The sequence below is a fragment of the Danio rerio genome, chromosome 17 (genome assembly GCF_052040795.2).
Source record: "Danio rerio strain M-AB ecotype USA chromosome 17, GRCz13ab, whole genome shotgun sequence".
Classification (NCBI taxonomy): Eukaryota; Metazoa; Chordata; class Actinopteri; order Cypriniformes; family Danionidae; genus Danio; species Danio rerio.
Window position 1 is genome coordinate 16,612,190 of NC_141037.1, and position 19,375 is coordinate 16,631,564.

A 19,375-nucleotide genomic window follows, 5' to 3' on the forward strand; every position below is an offset into this window, starting at 1 on the left:
TGCCAATAACAATTAATCAAAATTCAAAAATTTTAACAAATTGCATTGTTGAGTTGGTTGTGAAACATTTGATGGAGCTGAAAATCGATATGAAAATGCCATTCAATATTTTTAGGAAAATAAAGGTCAAATATACTTAAAATAAACAGGATTAAGCCAGTAAATCTATTGTAGTTCTACTTTCAACCCACCCGTGTGTTACTTTTCCCCCTACAGACAGGGTTAAATGTAACAATGTGCAATACTGTATATTTAAAGAGAAATAATTTTGAATTTGTTCTATTTTTTAAGATACTATAACATTCGATATTGATAGACCACACTTATGACTTAATAACCACAACAAAAAAAATATATATGTCTAAAACATCTTTTAACATCTTTTAAAAATATTTTTTAATGAAAAATGGTACTTTCATCCCCGCTCCCTCTATACTAGCTAATATTAGCCAAGTTTTACAAACAGGTTAGTTCTGGCCAGGACTGGACTTGGTTAAATTCTAATATTTAAGCGTCTTTTATAGGCAAAGCAGTGACGCAGTAGTTAGTGCTGTCAGCTTACAGCAAGAAGGTCACTGGTTCGAGCCTCGGCTGGGTCAGTTGGTGCTTCTGTGTGGAGTTTGCATGTTCTCCCTGCATTCGCGTGGGTTTCCTCCGGGTGCTCCGGTTTCCCCCACAGTCCAAAGACATGCGATACAGGTGAATTGGGTAGGCTAAATTGTCCGTAGTGTATAAGTGTGTATGGATGTTTCCCAGAGATGGGCTGTGGCTGGAAGAGCATCCGCAGCATAAACACGTGCTGGATAAGTTGGCGGTTCATTCCGCTGTGGCGACCCCGGATTAATAAGGGGAATAAGCGGAGAATAAAATGAATAAATGAATGAAGCATCTTTTATAAATGTACAAATGCTTTAGAAAGGCACATTACTGACATTACTGAACAGTAATGTTTAGCTGTAGTAAAGATAGCTTGCACAAGTACTTAATGGGGGATTTTCTAGTATCAATAAAGCACTAGTAGCATAAATGTTAATACTAGTAGTACATACAGTACTTACATGCATCGTAATTTAAAAATTGTTTGGCGAAAGAATCTTAATATGAAGGCTTGTTGAGTCTCTGGCCTGATGCTGATTCTACACAAGATGGCGCTATTTCCTACTTTCCCTACACTCGCTTATTCCAGGACATTTCCTCCCAAAATATAACGGAGATGGAGAAGTTTTGGATGTCCAGAAGTTTGAGTCAGCTGACGTTTAACTTTCCCTTTCTGACTCAGTTCCTCCGACGGCAGAGATGAGGCAGCTTTCGAAGGAAAGTCTAACTTACAATCATTTTGAACAGCTTGTTAATTATTAGGAAACGTACTGAAATGCGTTTCAGATTGTCATCGTAACTGTGACGAAGTTTGGCGTTTTAAACGACTTTCCAGGTAAGAAATATTCTATATACAAAAGTCAACATGGGTTGGAGGATTATCTAAACTTATGCTGAACTGACAGACGGCATGTTTTGGGTGGCTATAACATGATTTTCGCATGATTTAGTAGTTTTGTTTATCCTGATTCTTAGACTTTTCGAAGAATATAGTTTTAAAAGTATTTTAGTCAAGGTAGTTTTTAACCTCAGCATTTAGTTTACCAAAAAATAGCCTGGTTATGGCTTTTAAAACTTGTGTATGTACATATTGTATTATTATATAATGTTTTCTTCTTAAAGGGATAGTTCATCCAAACAATGAAAATTCTGTCATCATTTACAGTACTCGTTTGTCTTTTTTATGTTGAACACAAAAGAAGATGTTTTGAAGAAAGCTGAAAACCTGTAACTATTGACAGTGGCGGTTCTTGTTTAAATGGAACCCAGGGCAAACCACCCCCTCTCTCCTTTTCTGAAAAAAATTGAACCATATAGAAACTAAGTGGAAACTATGTGAACACATGTAATTGTCTCAAACAAATAATTCAGACAGCATACAAACAAACTAAAATGTTTCTAAATTGCCCATAGTGTATGTGTGTGAATGTGATGATTCCCAGTGATGGGTTGCAGCTGGAAGGGCATCCGCTGTGGCGATCGCAGATTAATGAAGGGACTAAGTCGAAAAGAAAATGGATGAATAAATAAATATAAATCTGGTTATTAATATAATTATTATGATTATAAATAAATAACAGAAATCAATCCTAAATGTAACTGGAAAACAATTTAAAGACAAAACCAGAGTGGATCTTAAGAAAACTTTGGCATAAATATTAAAGACAATTCTACAGAATGGGCTACAAACAATTGCTTTATGTAATTACCTGTTGTCTTAGACCTGACTCATGACCGAGAATTTATGCTATTAAGTCTTACCTCCCTGACTCATCATCTCTCCTTTTTGCTTCATAGCCATGCTTAGTCAAAATAAGATGATCATCATATTATAACTATGTTATAAAATGTAATAATATATACTAGTACTTTTATCAACTTGCAAAACTCGCTGCGTGCCGACACCTCTGCATTAAAGTTACTCAGTTTTCACAGTGCGTAAGTGGTGTGTATTGTATCACCATGCATGCATATTGACACCGGAAGCAGAGCAGCGCATGTGAGGCACACGGGAATGGTTTTACGCTCGCATGTGCAGTTTGCCTTCACCAACGTTCTTTTGGTTTGCGCATGCAAAAGATGGGAAATGTAAGTGGCCCCTAATGTCTTGATTCTAGGGATCACCACTCTAAATTAATACACTTGCATAAAGTAAATTGTATCTAGAAGCTTACTGGGGCTCTTTTTCTTTTTTTTGTCGTTTTTTTGCACCGTCTCCCCATCCTGCCCCCCAGCAAGATGCCACCCTGGGCGATCACCCATTTTGCCCAAGCCTAAATCCGCCACTGACTATATTTGTGTTTTTCTACAGTGTAAGTCAATGATTACAGGTTTTCAGTGGTTTGTAAACACTTGAGCTTGAATAAATAGTGAGTAATAATTAAATTTTGGGTGAACTATCCCTTCAAGTATGTGTTTTAGCTGTTTGCATTTACTCTTCCTAATTTGTAAAGTTAAAAAGAGCAACACCTTTTGGGTTTAAGTATCTGCAGAAAAGTCAAAACCCCCCAACGTTCCTTCAGAAAGGCGATTGACCCATGAGCATTTCCGAAGATGAGCCAAGGACTTTTAATGTTATTGGATTTGGCAGTAAGACGAGGAGTGAAAAGACCACTCGGATGTGTTTAACAACCAGTGTTCATCTGTGTTTATAATACTCATTGAATTTACTCCCTTTGTCAGCTTAAAGGTTGGTCGTCTACTTGAATCCAGAACATCTTTCATCATGGGTGACTGGAGCGCACTGGGGAAACTTCTTGACAAGGTCCAGGCGTACTCCACTGCTGGAGGCAAAGTCTGGCTCTCCGTCCTCTTCATCTTCCGGATCCTGGTGTTGGGGACGGCGGTGGAGTCCGCCTGGGGAGACGAGCAGTCGGCCTTCAAATGCAACACGCTGCAACCTGGATGTGAGAACGTGTGCTATGATAAGTCCTTCCCCATCTCCCACGTGCGCTTCTGGGTGCTGCAGATTATATTTGTGTCCATGCCGACCCTCTTATATCTCAGCCATGTGGTGTTCCTTATGAACAAAGAGGAGAAACTGAATAAAAAAGAGGACAAACTACGAGACATCCAAAGCAAAGGCGGAGATGTGGACGTGCTCCTGCGCAAAATCGAAACGAGGAAGTTCAAGTACGGATTGGAGGATCACGGGAAGATCAAGATGAGGGGAGGGATATTTTACACGTATATAGTGAGCATCGTGTTGAAGTCCGTATTTGAAATTGTCTTCCTTTTAATACAGTGGCATCTTTACGGATTCAAGCTGTCGGCTGTTTATACGTGCGAGAAGTTCCCTTGTCCGCATAAGGTGGACTGTTTTCTGTCCCGTCCCACAGAGAAGACAGTTTTCATCATCTTCATGCTGGTCGTCTCGCTGGTCTCTCTGGCTCTCAACGTATTTGAGTTTTTTTATGTGATTTTTAAGAGAATGAAAGACCAAATTAGGGAGTCTGAGAAGAAATTTGACAGTGCCTGCAATATCAAGCCCTGTCCGAGGAATCTGTCCGGCTATGAGTATTACAATGACTGCTCGGCCCCCGTCCCAAATCTAGGCTACAATCTAGACACTGTCGATAAATCCAACTCCTCTGATAATTACGACAAGCAGGCTAATGAGCAGAACTGGACTAATTACAGCACAGAACAGAACCAGTTGGGTCACAGCCAGCGCTTTCCTTACCCGGAGAAAGTGACTCTAGGGAAGGATCTTCTGCTGCTAAAAGAGCTTGAACCTCGACCCAGTAGTCGAGCGAGCAGTCGAGCCAGGCCGGATGATCTTGACATCTAGCAGAAGCCTCAAACACTGACACTTTCTGCCTTTCACAACGTTTAAAGAAACTGTGAAATGGACACTGTCACTGACATCCAAAGAGTGGTGTTTAAGCATTTGTATTTATTTTATTCGTTTCGTACTCTTGTAACTCATGCCAAACAGCTGTTTTTTATGTGAACTATTTATGAACTGTGATCGTGAAATCAAATCATTTCACAGATTTACTCTATACACTACCTGACAAAAGTCTTGCTGCCTATCCAAGTTTTAGGAACAACAAATAATAACTTGACTTTTAGTTGATCATTTGGTATCAGTAGTGACTTATATGAAAGGCAAAGGCCTCTAAATTACCAAAATATAATATGATCATGCCTTGATTTTTAATTATTTAATTAGGACAGTAAGATCAGACTTTGCTCAGCCAAAAGTCTTGTTACTTAACAGAAATAATGTACAGTATAGAATATAAAGTCATGGTGCAGTGGAAAAATAATGAATATTGTGTAAGACTCCCATGAGCTAAGAGGACTGCATCCATACATCTCTGCAATGACTCAAATAACTTATTAAAAAAGTCATCTGAAATGGCAAACAAAACATTCTTGCAGGACTCCCAGAGTTAATCAAGATTCTTTGGATTCATCTTCCGTGCCTCCTCCTTCATTTTACCCCAGACATGTTCAATAATAATATTCATGTCTGGTGACTGCGCTGGTCAATCATGGAGCACCTTGACCTTTCAGGAACTTTAATGTGGAGGCTGAAGTATGAGAAGGAGCACTGTCCTGCTGAAGAATGTGCCCTCTCTTGTGGTATGTGATGTAATGGGCAGCACAAATGTCTTGATACCTCAGGTTGTTGATGTTTCCATCCACTCTGCAGATCTCTCACGCACCCCATACTGAAAGTAACCCCAAACCATGATTTTTTCTTCACCAAACTTGACTGATTTCTATGAGAATCCTGGGTCCATGTGGGGTCCAAAAGGTCTTCTGCAGTATTTACCTTTCTACCTTTTGCCACTTTTCCAAATGATTAACTAGAAGTCAAGTTATTATTTGTTGCTATTACAACTGGGATTGATAAGATAAGACTTTTGTCAGGTAGTGTAGTAGAAGTGAACAATTGAAGTGGATCAAAAAGTCTTTCAAAATTGTCTGCAATTCTATGCAAATGTCAACCTTGCCATGCAAAAAGTTAAGTTTTCACCAAAATAGCAAAACCCTTTTTAGTTTTTTTGTGTAGGTTTATATTTTACATTCATTCATTCATTCATTTTCTTGTTGGCTTAGTCCCTTTATTAATCCGGGGTCGCCACAGCAGAATGAACCGCCAACTTATCCAGCAAGTTTTTACGCAGCGGATGCCCTTCCAGCCGCAACCCATCTCTGGGAAACATTCACACACACACTCATACTCTACGGACAATTTAGCCTACCCAATTCACCTGTACCACATGTCTTTGGACTGTGGGGGAAACCGGAGCACCCGGAGGAAGCCTACGCGAAGGCAGGGAGAACATGCAAACATGCACACAGAAACGCCAACTGAGCCGAGGTTCGAACCAGCGGCCCAGCGACCTTCTTGCTGTGAGGCGACAGCACTACCTACTGCGCCACTGCCTCGCCCTTATATTTTACAGGTCTGTAAAAATACCCAAAATCGTATCTGTCAATGTTTTTAAACTATTAAATTTGACTTACCAAGGTCAAAAAAGTGGCAATTTCACATCTCTCAAATCCATAACGGAGAGAAGTTACATCCATAACAAAGCTTTCCCTCACAAATGCAAATATGTTAAATAAAATAAAATAGTTTTTTGTTCTAGTCAGCCAACTCTTATCCTTTTGATTAGCATTATTTCTTTTAGGTTGTGCAGTTTAATTGACAGAATTTCTACAATGTGTTTTGTATACTGCAAACTTTTTTGGTCACATCAATATCGTATGTTTATTTTCCTCAGTTAATATAGTATATAAAAATGTTTTAATGATTGATATTTTTTCTGATCCCTTAACTCTGTGGTTAGTTGTGTTGGAAAATATAAACAGATGTCTACATATACTTTCATTGTAAATTCACAATTTGAATTTCTTCTGCGAATGTCACATCCATCATGCTGGAATTGCTCTTAGGACAAAAATGGGTGTTGTTCAATAGTTTTTGCACAACTTTGATGAAAGGTTTTGATCCACGTCAAATGTTGACTACTGTAGAACAATAAGTGTATGGGTAGTTGACACATATGTGGCCATAAACTTTTTTGTACTGTATATCAATATCAAGAGTTTAAGTTCAAAATGTATATGAATATATAATGGAAACTGTATATCTTAAGTTTATTAACTGGTTTCCATTTTTTTTCAGACTTTAACTTTTTTAAGGCACCATTTTGGCTTCACAATGCAAATTGATTTAAAGTCAGTTGAAGTGGTTTTAAATGTGCTTGTTTTTATTATATTTATGTTTGATATTTTATTTTTATGTTTTACGTAATCTTAACTAAAAAATGTAGAGATGGTTAGACATTAGAGTAGCTCCTCGCCGCTTAAAAAACAGCCAATAGCTGTTACAACTGGGATTATCACAGCTATATCACAGCTCTGCCAGTGAGTGGTTAAGCTCAAGTGCATCAAATGAAAAGCATCTTAAAGGGGGCGGTGCATGTCGGATTCTAGAGAGAGAATTTGATTGATCAAGATTTGATGAGAAAATGTAGTATGAAGTGATTGATATGAAGTGAAAAAATGGCATAGGTCTCAAACTTGATTCCTGGAGGGCCACAGCTCTGCACAGTTTAGTGCCATTCCTAATTAAACAGCAGACCAAACTAATTGAGTCATTCAGGCTCATTTGATACCTAAAGATAGGTGTGTTGAAGCAGGGTTGGAACTAAACTATGCAGAGCTGTGGCCCTCCAGAAATTGACTTTGACACTCCTGATTTAGGCGGAAGTGACAAACTGTAAGCTATGCATTTTTATATAAGTTTTATGTCTTCTAAACGCAAATTTAGTCACTGTTGTGTAGCACACTAGCTAATAGATATCCTTAAAACTTTAACAGACTAAAAGTTTTTGCTTTATTAATCTGGGGTTGTCACAGCAAAATGAACTGCCAACAAATCTAGCATGTTTTACGCAGTGAATGCCCTTCAAGTTGCAACCCATCACTGGGAAACACCCATGCAATCCTATTCACGCACACTAAGGACAATTTAGCCTACCTAATTCACCTATAGTGCACGTCTTTGGACTTGTGGTGGAAACCAGAGCACCTGGAGGAAATCCACGCCAACACGGGGAGAACATGCAAACTCCACACAGAATTGCCAACTATCTCAGCTAAATCAGCGACCTTCTTGCTGTGAGGCGACATTGCTACCTACTGCGCCACCACCCAACATGAGTTATCTAGTTAATTAAAATGAGTACTACATTTTGCTTTCCCAGTACTGGCTTATGACTGGAAGAGCATCCTCAGCATAAAACATATGCTGAACACTGATATTGGATTTATTTTTGATTGTGAAAGCAAAATTCTCCTATACAAAAGTGATTATGCCCAGGGTGCAAGTTATACATTGACGATCGGGGGGATCAAGTTTTCGGTTAAGTTCGGTAATATGCCTCAATAAACTAAATTTATATATTTAATTCAATTACATCTAATTAATTGATCCAACTTGTTGATGTTTTTAATGTTTTGAGGGATATTGGATGGTTCTGAATGACATTATGTGCATATTAAATAAACAGTGACAGGTTTGCTTTCTTACACCTATTAAGAGATGACCATGAAAGACTGCACATATATATTTTTATTTTACAATTTAACCTCCATGTGCGAGGCAGTGTATAATAAAATACATGCATCTTGTTTAACAGACACCTACAAACCCCTTTTTTAAAGAAACATGTTTTTTGAACACTTACGAACGAGCGACCTTCTTGCTGTGAGGCGACGGCACTACCTACTGCGCCACTGCTATCTAGTATTTTAATAAATAATATTATTTAGGATACAGATCAGAGCAAATTATTTCCTAACTATTAAAGGGCAGACCTGATGGTGAATGGGTTATACTTATGGCAGGTATTATTTGGCAGTTTGGTCATCTGCTTTGAAAAAACGTAAGTGTTCCATTTGGGACCAGACTAAATTCATATACTATGCTTTTGAGTGTGTGAGTGCGTAAGTACATAGTGCATAAGTGCACAGTGTGCCATTTGGGACGCAGCTAAAATTATCAAACATTTAAAAATTAAAAATAAATGATAAAAACAGCAAAATAGCACTGATGTCAACTACCCATATGCAATTCACATACACTAAATATTTTCTCAGAAATTCCATTTTCAGAGCGCAATCAGGTCAGATGTGTGGTGATTTGCAGCACAAGTAGATCTATCTAGTTTACCCCTACTGGAATAAATTAAGATCATTCATTCTACTCCAGCAGGAACTTAACTTGAGCATTCTTTTTTTCCATTCTTCTTTTTTCCGACAGCGTTTTTCCACTGCGGGAAGTTGGCCAGCACACATAAATGGAGCACTGTTTTCTGGGATCTTTAGAGTTACTGTACATAGTCTTCTGCTCTGGGCCAGTAAAGATCATCGTCAAGCCACCTGACTGCTTATTGCTGTGTTCTTTTAAGTGCTGACATAAATGTGGGTTAACATATTCATATAATTCACCAGTGGCAAATTGACCACCCTCTGACTGACAAATGAAAGCCTTAAAAGAGTCTGAAATTAAAACGAGTTAATTAGATTCAACTTTTTCCTCTGTTCTCAGAGTTTCCTATTTATTTGAAGGGCTAAATGAAAACACATGCTTTCACTCAGGTCTGCCAGCCACATGTGCTGAACAGAAAAAAAAAAAAAAGTAAACTGTGTATTTGCACTTTACTCTGAAACAGGCTTTAGACAAATCTGGGATTTGTGTGTATCAAGGACAAGGTGTGGTTATGTAGCATAAAAGGAATTTAGCTAAATATTTGATGTTTATTATCGTATGTAAAAAATATTGCACGTTATCAAAGGCCAAATTCAGGCATTAAAATCCTTACAAGGTAAAATAGCTTGCATTTCTTGTGTTTTGCATTCACATGATCAAATGTGAGCAAATGAAATGTGCCCCCTGTAAACCTGAATGTTCTTCAGTCATGAAATGAGACTTTGAAGAGTTTTTAATAACTCAGTAAAACACAAGCTCGGTCTTCAACTAAAACTCTGCCTGCAGCTGTAGGTCAAGCTTTACACCACCGGCACACAGCATGATTACATATGATTTCACAGAGGCAAACTGAGGAGCTATCTATCCATCCACTGACCCAATTATTTATCTTTCTTTCTTTCTTTCTTTCTTTCTTTCTTTCTTTCTTTCTTTCTGTCATCCAACAATTATTCCATCAGTTTGTCTGTGTCTGTCTATCTATTTATCTATATATTTATCTATATATGTATGTATGTATGTATCTATCTATCTATCTATCTATCTATCTATCTATCTATCTATCTATCTATCTATCTATCTATCTATCTATCTATCTATCTATCTATCTATCTATCTATCTGTCCTTCCTCTGTCTTTCTGTCTGTCCTTTCATTCAACTATTAATCTATTTGCGGGTCGGTCGGTCGGTCTGTCTGTTTGTCTGTCTGTCTATCTATCTGTCCGTCCTCTGTCTTTCTGTCTGTCTGTCTGTCCTTTCATTCAACTATTAATCCATCCGCGGGTCGGTCGGTCTGTCTGTCTGTCTATCTATCTGTCCGTCCTCTGTCTTTCTGTCTGTCTGTTCTTTCATTCAACTATTAATCCATCCGCAGGTCTATCTATCTATCTATCTATCTATCTATCTATCTATCTATCTATCTATCTATCTATCTATCTATCTATCTATCTATCTATCTATCTATCTATCTATCTATCTGTCTGTCTGTCTGTCTGTCTGTCTGTCTGTCTGTCTGTCTGTCTGTCTGTCTATTGTGATGGACATTTTGAATGAACTTCATGATGGTGAGCAACAGGTTTTGTAAAATGCAGAGAGAAGCAGTTTGGTATGGTCAAGGCCAAAGCCTGACACACTGCAGCACTCCTACTCAGCAGTTAGAAAACCACAACAAGATCTTTTTTTCCCACCAGAAATGTATCTTTCTTGGAGTCTGGCACAAATTTGAGTGTACGTGCACTCATGGGTATAAAACTGTCTGTAAATCTGTCTGTCTGTCCTTTCATCCATTTATTAATCCATCCAAGGGTCTGTCTGTCCGTCCATCCGTCCATCTATAAGCCCGCCCGCCCGCCTGTCCGTCCGTCCATCCATCACTTTGTTAATCCTCTATCCATCTATATCCACATCTTTCCCGTCCATCCTTTTGTCCTTCTAGTCCTTCATCTGTCAAAAGAAAACCAGCCAGAACATCCTAGCAAAAAATTCAACAAAATTCTAACAAAAATCTCCCATGTTAAATTTCTACAGCTGAATTAATCTTCATGTCAAGAATTTAGTCCACCGACATAGCCCTGGCAAGCTGTGAAACACACGTTTCTGTTTAAAATTCCATGTTACGTAGGTTCAAAAAAGAAACTTCGAAAGCGCACTTATAAAAGAAAAGAGCAGCCAAGCTCATCTTTTTACTCTTGCTTGGCCGACTGTAAGATCTGAGGCGGCCGGACATACCTTTCAGCCTGCCAGTTTAATTGAAAACAGCAGGGTCTAGTTCTGTTAGTTCAGAACATTCTGCCATACCGATGACATTATAGCATACCATAGTATTAATTTAGCGGCATCTAATTGTGTGTGACTTTATGGAATTGCACATGTTTGCATATCCTACTTGCATAAATATCAGGACCGCAAACTGTGTGCCTAAAAATAAACCTTTTGTTCTCTCAGTGCTGTGGGGTGCGTTTTTGATGTAGTACTTAAGGGCTTTGTAGAAACAGCTTGTCTCCATCTATTAGGTGAAATGCACGTGGTATTAACATGTTTTCTAAAATTTTTTATTTAATAACGTTAAATATTCACACTACACCCAAAAGTGCCATGGTTACATTCAGGCCTCCTCCTTGGCTTTGCATTTAGACAAACAAGGGAGTGGTTATAGGCCTTATGGTTTGTGGTGACACTGAGGTTTATTCCCAGTACAGACTAAACTCAACTCAACGTTAAATTGCATCATGTGATTTCCTTCAGCTTTTAAGAGTTTTGAGATACTTTTGAGGGTAAATTGTTCTTTTAAAACAATAAACAGTGGATTGGGAAACAATGGCAAAGAGCATGCATGGCTAAAGCTTTCATAAGCCTGAGTATCATGGATCAAAATGGCAAACAAACAGAGAAAACGGATCGAGTTTCACTGCTGGCAAAAGATTTCTCACTTTTTACGTAACAAACATCATGACATAACTGTTTTGAGCTCATGGATCATGACAAATAACTGAATAAGTTGTTCTCCCTGTTGTCCTTAAATGAGAGAGATCAATGGCGCACACATGAAGATTACTTTAATGAAAGAAAACTCAAATTAAATTAAGTGTTCTGAACTAAAAATAAACCAGAATTGAGGTGAGACACAACAGGAAAACCAGTTTCGTTTTATCACACTTCATTAGGTTTTGCCTAAAGATAGTTACAATACACATTTTTACAGTTTTTCTCAATTGCTTTGGCACATTTTTTTTAAAACAGACTTAAATGTCTCTAAAATGCGAGTGCAAATCTCAAAACTGTTCGCTGGAACTACAGAACTTTATTGCATGTCTGCAAAATGTAGTTACTCACCCAAAACATTTAATTCATGCATCAAAACCTAGTTATTGTGTCACTAATTTGGCCAAGGCCACCAAAACATAAAGTGTATTTGTCATAGTGTGAACCACGCGGCTCAAAATGATTGGTTGCTTTTTCACCATGACAGTTAGGCCCCGTTTACACTAGTGCGTTTTAGTTTGAAAACGCATAAGTTTTGCTACGGTTACGCCAACCGTCCACACTACGCCGGAGTTCTCGAGCGCCGAAAACGGAGCGTTTCGAAAACGCTGGAGAGGCCGTTTTCATTTTGAAACGCTGCTGCTCCGTCTCAGTGTGGATGATGGAAAACGGAGACATCTGAAAACGGAGGCGGGGCTGCAGACGTTCGCCTCTCTGATTGGGGCTTTTCCTGAATATTAAGTAGCCTAACACACAGTTCAGTCCTGAATCTTCTCCGTGTAAGTTCAGACTTCGCAAGTTTGATCAAGGCTGCAGTCTCTTCTTCTCAGTTTGATATGGAAAAGCAGACTATACCGAGGACACGGGTAAATCTTCAAAGGGAACAGTGTACTTTATAACTTCATTCACATCACCCTGGCTTCGTTGTTTCACTTTCTCAACAATAAAATGTAAACATGATTTAAGGAACTGCCTATTTTCATTTTAATATTAGCAACTTAGACAGCAGACATGTTGAGGCGCCGTGCTGCATGAGCGTCATCTTCACTGTGTGGATATTTATAACAAAACGGAGCCGATAACAACTGCCTCCTTTCAATTTCAGTGAAAATACGAAACATCCCCTCTCTTTTGCTGAGTATCAGTTTTAAGAATCGATAATGGCCATTTTAAAAGTATAACATACAATAAGTTTATACATTATAGGAAATAAAGGCAAGCGATAAGTCAATATACAGAATGTACGTGGTTACATTAATCATTAACTTATCTTTGCGCTCAGCCAAAACACGTTACCTGAGAACAAGTAATAGATTCCAATGCCCAAAGTCAGGGAATATGTCGTTAGATAAAGACAACAAGATAAATGAAATATCCCGTTTAATAAATATAGTGAGATTAGATCCAGCGGGAGATGCTTGATGAGAAGTCCGACTAGCAGAGCTCTCATCTGGGTACATGGGCTGCAGCGCTTGCCCGAGAGCGTCTGTGTGGTCACGTGATGTGCGTTTTCAGCGTTTTGGTGTGGACGGAGAGCAGTTCAGAAACGCTGGGTAAAACGCGAGTGTGGACGCGGATCGTTTTCATTCTAAAACGCCGTTTTAAAACTAAAACGTATTAGTGTAAACGGGGCCTTAAGGTTCACAAAATCTGATATTTGTTGAGAAGGGTGAATAGTACATGGAAAACAAATAAATTAACATTTGTGTTTATACAGTACATTATTTACGAATGTATTACATGCAATCTTGCTTGTCCAATTACTGTATTGTATATTTCATATTTCTTATGCTACCACAAAGCCCCCCCCCCCAAAATATATATATATACATACACACACACATATATATATATATATATATATATATATATATATATATATATATATACAGTTGAATTTTACTGACGCGTTTCTAAAAATAGTTAGCAGAGAGAGAAAACAGACAATGCCTACACTGTTTATTATTCTTATTTTGCAAAAGCACACACATTTGTTGTCATTGTAAGTGTACACAAAAAAATAGACACCTAACAGATTTAATTGATGTATTGATCTTATCTCTACGATCAAAACTGAAAGTGTAATTTAAGTCCTTTTCAGCGTTCTTACTTCGTAAACACTACTGACTACGTTTACATGGACATCTGTAATCTAGTTATTTGCCTTAATAGACAATAACACAATAAAGGTGTTTACGTGAAGTGCTTTCATGTAAGAGTTTTATATAATTTAGGGTGACTAACTGCAGTTCGAAAGTTTAACCTTCACTCATGAACATTTCATTCATGCCACCATGACAAACTGGGGTATTAGAGGCAAATAAGAAGTAAGGACTGGTGAGAGTGTTATGGAATTTTATAACGCATGCTAAATGGAAAGAAAAAACTTCAGCAATTGTGTGTGTGTGTGGTCCTTTACTGCCAGCCGAGTGTGTGGATCTTGGCGGAAAATATGGCGAAAAGTCCTACATAACGGTAATAGTTTGATTGCGGTGTTTACTTCAATAATGCCTTTAATATATGCATACTCCACATGTCTTAATTCCATTCCTGTTTAGTTCAGTTAAGGTAATCAAAAATCGCTATTTCAAGCTTGTGTAGGCCTACAGTTCAAAATTCATGATTAACTGAATAGTTTGTAAACATAAGCACATCTTATTGAACATCATTTATTTTCATCACCAATTATCATAGTAGAACAGTTTCTCAAGCAGTTTGTGATGCATGTTCAAAAAGGGAGATGAGCCCCTGATCTAATGCGCCACCTGGCTTGAGAAACCCTTTCTCAAAGACTTACTTTTAGTCATTATTTGGGTAGCACACATATTCTAAATGTCCTCGGCAGAATTCATATGAGCCATTTCAATCTAGATTAACTAGCTTAATTCCAAGACTAAGTAAGATTACAGTGAGATTAATCTAGTTTTAAAAAAATATTCTATGCCCACATATAAAGTATATATATATATATATATATATATATATATATATATATATATATATATATATATGTGTGTGTGTGTGTGTGTGTGTGTGTGTGTGTGTGTGTGTGTGTGTGTGCATTTACCAATTAAGACATTACAAACAATGTCAATATCAGATATTTATGGTATATATGTGTGTACACAATTGTTTGATAATTGAATTAACTGTTTTGTGTGTGATGGCTTACATGTTGAAAATGATCAAAAAGTTGTGAAGAGTTTGACAGTTTAGTTGAGAATCGACTATTTAGTTTTGTTCAACACGATATATATTAAATTATGTCCAAACTACAAACAACTGTACTTACTGTTTGCACACACATGCCGAAGCAGTTGCAATTTGCTTAAATCAATAAGAAATGCCACTATTAAGTGATAAGTTAACTGTTCCGAGATCTAAACTTACAGTTTTGAAAAGATTTTCCTCGAGAATTGAGCCAAAGCATCTGAGAAAAACGGTAAAGGCCACTTTCTCAAACAACAACAAAAGGTTTAAACATAAAAATAATTTATCTATAATAACTGATGTGTGGAATTTGTATGTTCTCCTTGTTTTGGCGTGGGTTTCCTCCGAGTGCTCCCGTTTTCCCCACAGCCCAAAGACGTGCTATAGGTGAATTGAATAAAATAAATAGGCCGCAGTGTATAAGTGTTTGAGAGAGCGTATAGGTGTTTCCAAGTACTGGGTTGTGGCTGGAAGGGCATCTACAGTGTAAAATATATGCTGAATAAGTTGGCGGTTCATTCCACTGTGGAACCCCTGATGAATAAAGGACTAAGCTGAAGGAAAAGGAATGAATGAATAATTAATTGTAAAGAATGTTCAACCTGATCACCAATGCTGAGATATGTGTTTAATTCAATCGTTCTGTTTTCTTTGGCTAAGACCCTGCTTTTTCAGGGGTCGCCACAGCAGAATGAACCGCAATTGTTATGCTTTAAATTTGTGAGTTTAATTAAATAATGGTTATGATAATGTAAGCTAGGTTTTCTTTATTTTCTCTTTTACCCTATGCTTACACCTACAGTGCCTTTTGTTAAATCAAGTTGATTTCAAAAGAGTTTAAATATAGTGCAGCTCCATGTCTATCTAGATCTAGCTAGCTTTTTTATTGACATAACGTTAGTATGGACGGCTACCTTGTCTTCGTTTGGTTTTCGTCCCTCTAATTTTTTGCGGTTGTTGTCGTACAGTAGCTGGAGATTCTCCGGGATTTATTTTTAGTGTGTTCCCCTGAAAAAAACAACAACAAAAAGACATAGTGATGAACGACAAAAACAAAGTATTCATCGAAGCTAATGTTTCTCCTTGATATACTAACTTATTAAACCATTACGTAACACTGAAGTGACTTACACTTTTATAAAGCCATAAAACATCGTGAAAACGTCATGCTGTGCTATGACTGTTTCAGCAAAATTAAATAGCCTATCAGTAGAAACTGACCAAATGGCTTCATAGGAATTTCTGAAGTAAACCTTTCAACACTCACATTTATAAAACACGCGAGCCATCTAGCGGCTGGCTTTAAGAAGTGCAACTCATTCTGCTCAAGAAATTCATTACAATTTTATTAAAGGATGGGAGGATAACCTGACCGGTGAATTGCTTAGTTTAAGTAAGTTTTAAGAGTACGCTATGTATTTTTTAACTAATATGTAATTTTTTTTTAAACTTCTTGTATTTTCAACGTGTTTGTGGCTCTAGGTAAAGACCAGGACGGTCACGTGATATGTGTTACTTTTCTCAGTGCTGATTATGATGGTCCGACCACAGTTATGAACTAAATCATTCTGTTGAGATTGTTGGGACGCATTTGACTGACAGTCCTAAAAAATTAAAGACAGAAGTAAAATGTTTTCATTGTATATAGGATTTTACTTCTCTAATATATATATTATTAGCGGATGCGGTGGCGCAGTAGGTAGTGCTTTCACCTCACAGCAAGAAGGTCGCTGGTTCGAGCCTCGGCTGAGTCTGGCATTTCTGCGTGGAGTTTGCAAGTTCTCCCACGTTCGCGTGGATTTCCTTCGGGTGTTCCTGTTTCAGTCCAAAGACATGCGGTATAGGTGAATTGGGTAAGCTAGTGTTTGTGTGTGTATGTCCCAGTGATGGGTTACATCTGGAAGGACATCCGCTGCGTAAAAATGTGCGGGATAAATTCAATTCAATTCAATTCAGCTTTATTTGTATAGCGCTTTTACAATGTAGATTGTGTCAAAGCAGCTTCACATAAATGGTCATAGTAACTGGAACAGTGTGGTTCAGGTTTTAGTGTTTAAGTTCAGTTCAGTTCAGTTCAGTTTAGCTGGCGGTTGATTCTGCTGTGGCGAGCCCGCATTAATAAAGGGACTGAGCCGAAAAGAAAATGAAGGAATGAATAAAGGAATATATATTAGTTAATAGTTAACACATAACGTAGGCTACTACCTTTTTAGCATTTCAATTTGCAAATAATAGCTGAACAATAATGTCTATAGTAATATACCTATACATACATTTGTCAATTTACCTATTTGAATTCTCATATCTTTATTATCTTTGTTTTTACCCATCACAGTTATTCGGTTGCACGGTGAAAGCTTCTCTCTCTCTGTGTACTTTTTTATATCCCGGTGGGGACTTAAATCTGCACACAGACTCATGAGAACTTTTGTCACCGTGGGGACCAAAATTCAGGTCCCTAAGGGTAAACATGCTTATAAATCACACAGAATAAAGTATTTTGAAATCCAGATTGTATCCTGTGAGGGTTTGTCACTAGGGGGATAGAGTGTAATCCCAAAAAGTTAAAGTAACTCAAACCCTTTGTTTGAGGAAACCGGTTGCAACAAACCATTTACAAAACGAATCCTAATAAATACTGTAAACTAAATCTATTTGTGTAAATAAGCAATTTGAGCACAGTAAAACCCAATAAATAAAGATAACTTAAACCAACTGAGTACTGTAAAACACAATAAGTTAAGGCAACTCAAACTGTTTGAGGAAAGCGATTGCTACAAACCATTTGAGTTAAAATACTAATATACGAGTACTGTCACCTTACTCCATTTAAGCTGAAGTAATGAGTTATTTAATTAACTCACTGACTTTAACACTGGGCGAAGCAGTGGCGCAGTAAGTAGTGCCACCTCACAGCAAGAAGGTCAAGCCTTGGCTCAGTTGGCGTTTGGAGTGTGTGGAGTTTGCATGTTCTCCCTGCATTTGCGTGGGTTTCCTCCGGGTGCTCCGGTTTCCCCCACAGTCCAAAGACATGTGGTACAGGTGAATTGGGTAAGCTAAATTGTCCGTAGTGTATGTGTGTGTGTGAATGAGTGGGTGGATGTTTCCCAGAGAAGGGTTGCAACTGGAAGGGCATCCGCTGCGTAAAAACTTGCTGGATAAGTTGGCGGTTCATTCCGCTGTGGTGACCCCAGATTAATAAAGGGACTAAGCAGACAAGAAAATGAATGAATGACCTTCAACACTGAGTTTAAAACTCTTTTCAAATGAATTAACTTTCAGTAAATTTTGAGTTCACTATACACTCATTTCACTTGATAAAGTTGACTGTTGGGTTTTACAGTGTACAGTTTGCATAGCTTGAGTGTGTGTTTACTGCATCAGACTGACTAGAAATTGTCATGGTATTTACCTAATCTTGTTACTTTGTTGCTTTTACTACTTTTGTTGTTCTTATTTGTCACCTCTGGAAAAAATAAGTGTCTGCAAAATGATTAAATGTACAATTTCATTACTGTGAAATATGTTATGTGTATGTCTCTCCACTTCATTCATTCATTCATTAATTCTTTTTCTTTTTGGCTTAGTCCCTTTATTATTCTGGGGTGGCCAATCTGAACCGCCAACTTGTTCAGCATATGTTTTATGCAGCGGATGTCTTTCCAGCTGCAACCCATCACTGGGAAACACCCACACAATTCCATTCACACACATACAGGCATCAAGTGACTTTCAAAAATATTAAATAAATAAATAAATAAAACTTGAACATACACTACATCAGTTTGATAAGAACTGCTGACAATGTCAAAAGCTATCTTTAGATAAGTGTAATTAAATGTTTTGTCTACTTCACATCTCATTTGTTTACATTGAGATGGTGTGATTGATGCCCCTATGCCGCAGTCGACCACCAGAGGGAGATTGAAAAGTTTTCCCCTCACTTTTCTTGCAGGCATGCAAGTGAGGCACCAGTTTGAGCCTTTATATGCCCCCCTGGAGAAAGATGTGCCCCCTGGAGAAAGACCTGCCCCAAGCAGCCAATACAAAATGTGGTTACATAACAAGTAATTTCCTTTTCATATGAAAGAATGCCAGTTTATTAGTTTGCTATATAATATAGAGCATAGAACTTCATCTTATTCTCTATAGCTATGCACAGCATGCATGTAACTCGAGTGAAAACAATTCCACAATTCAAGTTTTTGTATAAACCTAATATAATTTATTGGAAAGTTTTGTAAGTGTAAATATACTAAACGTAAACCGAACACTGTATTTTGTGAATGAGAATTGGATCCGTACTTGAATGATCAATCTTTTTTGTGCTCCTAAAAATAAATAAAGGCTTT

General features: G+C 37.7%; 1 protein-coding gene across 5 annotated transcripts; it reads left to right on the forward strand.

Moving 5' to 3' along the window:
* The first annotated feature begins 1,179 nt into the window (after nucleotides 1-1,179).
* Nucleotides 1,180-9,002, forward strand: gja1a (gap junction protein alpha 1a). 5 transcript variants are annotated; one of them, XM_087290239.1, is made up of 4 exons: nucleotides 1,205-1,432; nucleotides 3,280-4,636; nucleotides 5,427-7,131; nucleotides 7,281-9,002. In XM_087290239.1, exon 2 carries the CDS (start codon nucleotides 3,323-3,325, stop codon nucleotides 4,385-4,387), a length of 1,065 nt encoding a protein of 354 aa, XP_087146365.1. In that variant the 5' UTR covers nucleotides 1,205-1,432; nucleotides 3,280-3,322; the 3' UTR covers nucleotides 4,388-4,636; nucleotides 5,427-7,131; nucleotides 7,281-9,002. The 5 variants fall into 5 exon arrangements, with proteins under 5 accessions (XP_087146363.1, XP_087146366.1, XP_087146365.1 ...); XM_087290237.1 differs by having other exon boundaries at nucleotides 1,180-1,432; nucleotides 3,280-7,131; XM_087290240.1 differs by lacking the exon at nucleotides 7,281-9,002 and having other exon boundaries at nucleotides 1,194-1,432; nucleotides 5,422-6,365.
* The last annotated feature ends 10,373 nt before the right edge of the window (nucleotides 9,003-19,375 follow it).